At 43.2% G+C, this 5,258-nt stretch overlaps 1 protein-coding gene across 3 annotated transcripts in view; it reads right to left on the bottom strand.

The window, feature by feature from the left end:
* LOC105568251 (dnaJ homolog subfamily B member 6) overlaps positions 1 to 5,258 on the bottom strand; it is an 11,927-nt gene that overhangs the window by 4,287 nt on the left and 2,382 nt on the right. For 2 of the 3 annotated variants that reach the window (XR_001009423.1, XM_012023751.1), the window contains exons 2-3: positions 1,263 to 1,369; positions 997 to 1,106 (exon numbers count right to left, since the gene is read on the bottom strand). Coding sequence is in view for 2 of the 3 variants with exons in the window: in XM_012023751.1 (XP_011879141.1) it covers positions 997 to 1,106; positions 1,263 to 1,327 (175 nt within the window). In the remaining variant the exon portion in view is untranslated. Of the gene's footprint in view, positions 1 to 996; positions 1,107 to 1,262; positions 1,370 to 2,569; positions 2,687 to 5,258 lie in introns of those variants that run through there. The other variant, XM_012023752.1, reaches the window with a different exon arrangement.

The raw sequence follows: 5,258 nt of genomic DNA, 5'->3' as shown, positions 1-5,258 counted from the left end.
AGTAACAGTTGGAAAAAGACGAAGAACGAATTAGGCCAAGCCTAACTTTAATCATAGCTTAATTCACGTTTGTCTCTTTCTAAAGTAACAGTTGGAAAGAACGAATTAAACTAAGCTTAAAGTTAAGCAACGTTGGTGAAACCGGGCCTTAGTCCTACAAATCTGAGACTGGATTCCGGTACTTTCGGCGACGTGATTTAATAAATATTTTTAACTGTGTTTCCTACGTATATCTTTCCTATGTATTTTTAACTGTCGCACGGAGCCGCGCGTCGTCCAAGAACATTTGATCGATTTACACGAGATTGAATAAATTAATCGACCTCGCATAACTTAAATTGATATACTAACAAGATATTGCTGGCCTTTACATTCTACCCTTGACTTTTGAGGAAACCGCATTGTAAAATCGACCAAAATTACCAGTGCGTGGTTTCAAGTGTAAACGGAACGTCTATAAATTAATGTCAGGCAACCGATCAAAAATATATTTATTTGTCGAACACGCGTTAAATGCATATCGGCCGTTATTTACCTGTTCAGATTTTCTAAAAATATACTATTGCGATAGAAGTGATTTACGATTTACTTTAATCTCTTCCCAGTGAGCACCGAGCATCAGTTACATTGCATTTATGTTACAATTTCTCACTTAACAATGTAAAGGTAATATAACACGTGTGTTATATTATATTGTATTTACATTGTTGAGTAAGAAATAACATAAATGCAATATTCATTGTGGAATCAACTGATGATGCCTATTGATTGAACAGAAACCCGCTATCCCATAAAATAGGGACTTTCCCCCCCGTTTAATTTTCAATATCGCAGTCTATTCCATGTCAAATTAAGATGTGGAATCTGATATCGACGGCGCGTCTCGCGGGCTATGAAATCGCCGTTTGCGGCAACTGAAACGTCACCTCTTACCGCAGTTTCCTCGTACGGGATTATTATCATTGTCTCGGCAACGTGCCTACGGCGTAAACCTACCGTCGCTCAGGACTTCGTATGCCTCCGAAATCTCCTTGAATCTTTTATTCGCCTCTTCCAAGTTATCTGGATTCTTGTCCGGGTGCCATTTCAACGCCAACTTTCTATACCTGCGGAACGAAAATATGCCGGATGTTGCGTTAGCGCGGTTCGTTAGAAGCGCGACTGGGTTGATAGTTTCGCAAGATCTCGAAACTCGTGTGTCAGAGATCGTTCGCAGCGAAACGGGGGATGGGAATATGCAGGCTGAGGCGAGTCGAACTTACGCCTTTTTGATGTCAGCGCTGCTAACGGTCCGCTGTACGTCGAGCACTTTGTAGTAATCGACCATCGTTCAGCAAGTTCGGGGATGAATCAGGGCCTAGGGAACCACCTGTCGGGCAAGAGAATCAATGGACGAGGTCAATGACGGTCGAACCGTGGCGTCGACCGCGAGACGACGACGACGCATCGCAAAGAGGCGCACGAACGAAGGCCCGAGGTCGGTGTCGTCGCGAACATCGTCATGCTTCCTCGAGCGGACCCCGGCGATCGCGACAAGGGCGATTCTCACCGGGCGACGCTCTCCAACGTCCCGACGTAACGTGGACTCGGTAGCGCGCGAGTGTCGGTAGCGATTTAAATCGAGCGCGCAGATTGGAATACACAGGCGCGAGCGCGTTAACTAATTGCGAGCGACGAGATCTCGATGACGAGCCGAAGGCGCGTAAGCCCGAAGACGAAATGACTAAAGTTAGCCGTGCCAACTATCGAAAATAGTTGGAAATATGGAGGTGGAGGTCAATTACGATAGCGAGAGTCGCGGCGCCGGCCCGCTACAACGCTTGCCGAAGTCACCGATCTTGGCCAGGGTTGGGCCAGGTGACAATATTCGACGTACGCTTGAAACCTGATCTACAATGTGCTCTTTGCGATCAGAAACCTTCTGTTTTATACAGGCAGGTGAAAATTGGAAAATTTCTCGACAACGCACGACTGTACAATATACAGCGTGTCAGCTTGCACAAATTTTTCTAAAGTATTTATTGGCTACAACATGGAATATGTTTCTATACGCAAAGAGCACATTGTGTGTACACTTGGAACCACTGACGCCTTCCCACATGAATTTAGGTACACATCAACACATTTTGCATGTACATACAAGGAAAATGTGTATGTGTTCTACCTGTGCCTAAATTCATACGGAAAGTCATCAGTCTAGTGTGCACTAGGAATCACTGACGACCTCCCACGTGAATTTCGGTACATATTAATTATACTTTATCAATCCAAAGTATTGGTCGTCAACGCGAATCAATGGCCCAGCTCTAGCAGCTCGCTTCAAATCAAATTGAAATTTGAAACGAAACGAGATGAAGAACCAGAGATGCACGCGCATTGCCACGCAATCCTCTCGTCATCGCTCGCCGCTACTTCGACCGATATTACTTTCGCTCTCGCGATAATTGGCTCTCCGCCAGATAGAATACGTATACACTCTTTGTCGGGGAAAAGAAATCTCTCTCTCGCTCTCTTGGCTACACACGACACGGTCCACTCAAGATAAGGCAGTAGTGTACGTGCTTTTTACCTAGGAATAGCGCGAAGCTACTTGCTCGAGTGACTCACTCCACTTTGGGATTCGATTTTGGTCTACCTAGGCGCACTGCCTACGCACACGCGTGTGTCTCTCTATCTCTATCTTTGTATGCCTGCCTCAGGTGAAGTCGCAGCCAGCGTGCTCGTCATCGCGACGTGGGTGCTTCGCAACCGCGACTGCGTAATCATAGCCCCGCGAGCGGGCCGCGAAAGACTGAAAACGAGTGTGTCTCATCTCGACACACACCGCTCGCTCGTGCCCCACTCCCGATCGTTCTTATCGTCATAATCATCGTCGCGAGATTTCTCGCGCTTTTAACGCCCGGTAGTTAATCGATTTCTCGTACTACTCTCTTTCTCTTTCCTTCCCCCCATAGGTCGTTAGTCAGTCGTTTGGCCAATACCATTGCACAGTGATAAATTGGGTAAAGACAAGAGAAAAGTCATTATACCGTTATCGATTCGGGTTGTTGAGTGTGTAAAGTCTAATGACTTTTCCCTTGTCTTTACCCAATTTATCACTGTGCAATGGTATTGACCAAACGACTGACTAACGACGCGGTAAATTTTATTCAGGTATGAATTTCGGGTTGATTTACGATAAGTGTTCGGCATTGGTTTGTTGTAATTTGCAATTTGCGATTTCAGATCACCTGATAAGGGCCCAAACCCTGGGCCGAAACGTTGTAATTTTTTAATAAATACATTGGTTAGTGTAGGCCGTTAAATCTTACGAAATTTGGTTAAAAAGATCGATTTCGCGCGCGAAGAAACGAGCAAGTAAAGACGCGAATTTTAAAAAGATAAAAAGTAAGTTAAACCGAGATCGAAGTTAATCTGCATTGGTAGTGATGGACGTAATACCCGTATTTATAGTCAGATTTTATATTCAAGACCGTCTTGAATTTATCTAAAGATGTTGTATGGAACATTTCATTGGCTACGAAGCATCTAAAGCTCGTATCGGACCGCGGATTGAGATTAGATTGAAATTTCACCAATTAGAGTAAAAGTCACTGAACTTTAGATTAGTAAACTTTACTCCGATTGGTCAAGTTTCAATCTAATCTCAATCCGCAGTCTGAGGTCAGTATTCATAGTCAGATCTTATATTCAAGACTGTTTCAAGATCATCTTTAGATGCTCCGTAGCCAACGTTCCGTACAGCATCTTTAGATAAATTCAAGACTGTCTTGAATATAAAAGATCCGACTATAAATACCGACCTAATACGGGCTTAAAGATGGTCTTAAGACTTGAATATAAGCTCTGACTATGAATACCTAGGAATCACTGATGCCTTTCCATATGTATTTAGGCACATGTAGAACACACATACACTTTCCATGTATGTAAATGCAAAATATTATAAATGTGTTGCTACGTGCACAAATTCATGTGGGAAGGCATCAGTGATTCCTAGTGTACGTCCAGTTGATTTGAAAGAGGGTATCCGCGGGAGACGCGCGAGAGGGAAGCGATTCCAGTGGGCGTCCTTATGTTCTTACAGGGAAGCGTGACGTCAGTTTTACTTATTTGGCCGGAGAACGACATATCGAAGGCGAGGGATTTCGCGCGACGTGCGCGAAAGCGTGTCCTCGCTCGCGCCAATTTCTTTCCGCGCGTTATCCTTGTCTCCCATTGTCAGATACCATTCAGATATATCGCGTCGATCGCTTATTTAAAGCCTGATCTACAACGTGCTCCTTGCGTATAGAAACATTCTCTTTTGTAGCCAATAAGGCCCGGTTTCACCAACGTTGCTTAACTTTAAGCTTAGCTTAATTCGTTCTTCGTCTCTTTCCAACTGTTACTTTAGAAGGAGACAAACATGAATTAAACTAAGATTAAAGTTGAGCGACGTTCGGTGAAACTGGACCTAAATGCATTTGAAAAAATTGTGCAAGTTGATAAATTTTTTATTACACATTGTACGTTGTCGATCAATTTTTTTAAGCGCTTTGAATTACTTGTATAAAATAGAATGTTTCTAGACGCAAAGAGCACATTGTAGGCTTAAGTGTCGCTCCTTCAGGCTTGCAAGGACGAACCGCGCATCGTTTTCGCAATTTTCCGACCGTTAATTCTTCGCTCTCGCGCGAGCGTGGCAGGGACTTGTGTTTTGCACGAAACAATCGTTTCAACATTGATTTACGTTCTGATGAGAGCGCGACGTGACTGCCTGCGAGAGAAACGTAAAAAGTTTCAGCATCTCAGTCAGCATGCTATGAAATCTCGCAGTTAAAGAATTAATTATTCTTAGTCGGAGGAAAGTGCACTTTTTGAACTTGTTAAGACTTGCTTTAGATTCACAAATGTGTCACACCCCATTTCTCACATAGTACACAAATAAAATAACATTATGAGAAACAACAATGGACTTCTTTTCTAAATAACTCACGATGCATTGAGGTCTCAATCCGGTATATGCAACATTAATGTATTAAAATTAATATTAAATCGGCGTAAGATGTCCCGAAGTGTCTAACATTCGAGACGTTCATTAATAAGCAATTATAATAAGCGACTCATTCGTCGACAGATTGCTCATCCCGTTTCTTTCAATTGCCCAATATGATGCAATACCATCAATCTTATTCAGCACAAGTTCAGTAACGCAATTTGGTCTCAGGGTGATATTATTACATTTGTCGTACGACAGACTGTTTAAGCATATTGAC

Source organism: Vollenhovia emeryi, unplaced genomic scaffold (assembly GCF_000949405.1).
Source record: "Vollenhovia emeryi isolate VEMERY1.0 unplaced genomic scaffold, V.emery_V1.0 DF939130.1, whole genome shotgun sequence".
Taxonomy (NCBI): Eukaryota; Metazoa; Arthropoda; class Insecta; order Hymenoptera; family Formicidae; genus Vollenhovia; species Vollenhovia emeryi.
This window is presented reverse-complemented; position numbering and strand designations above follow the sequence as displayed.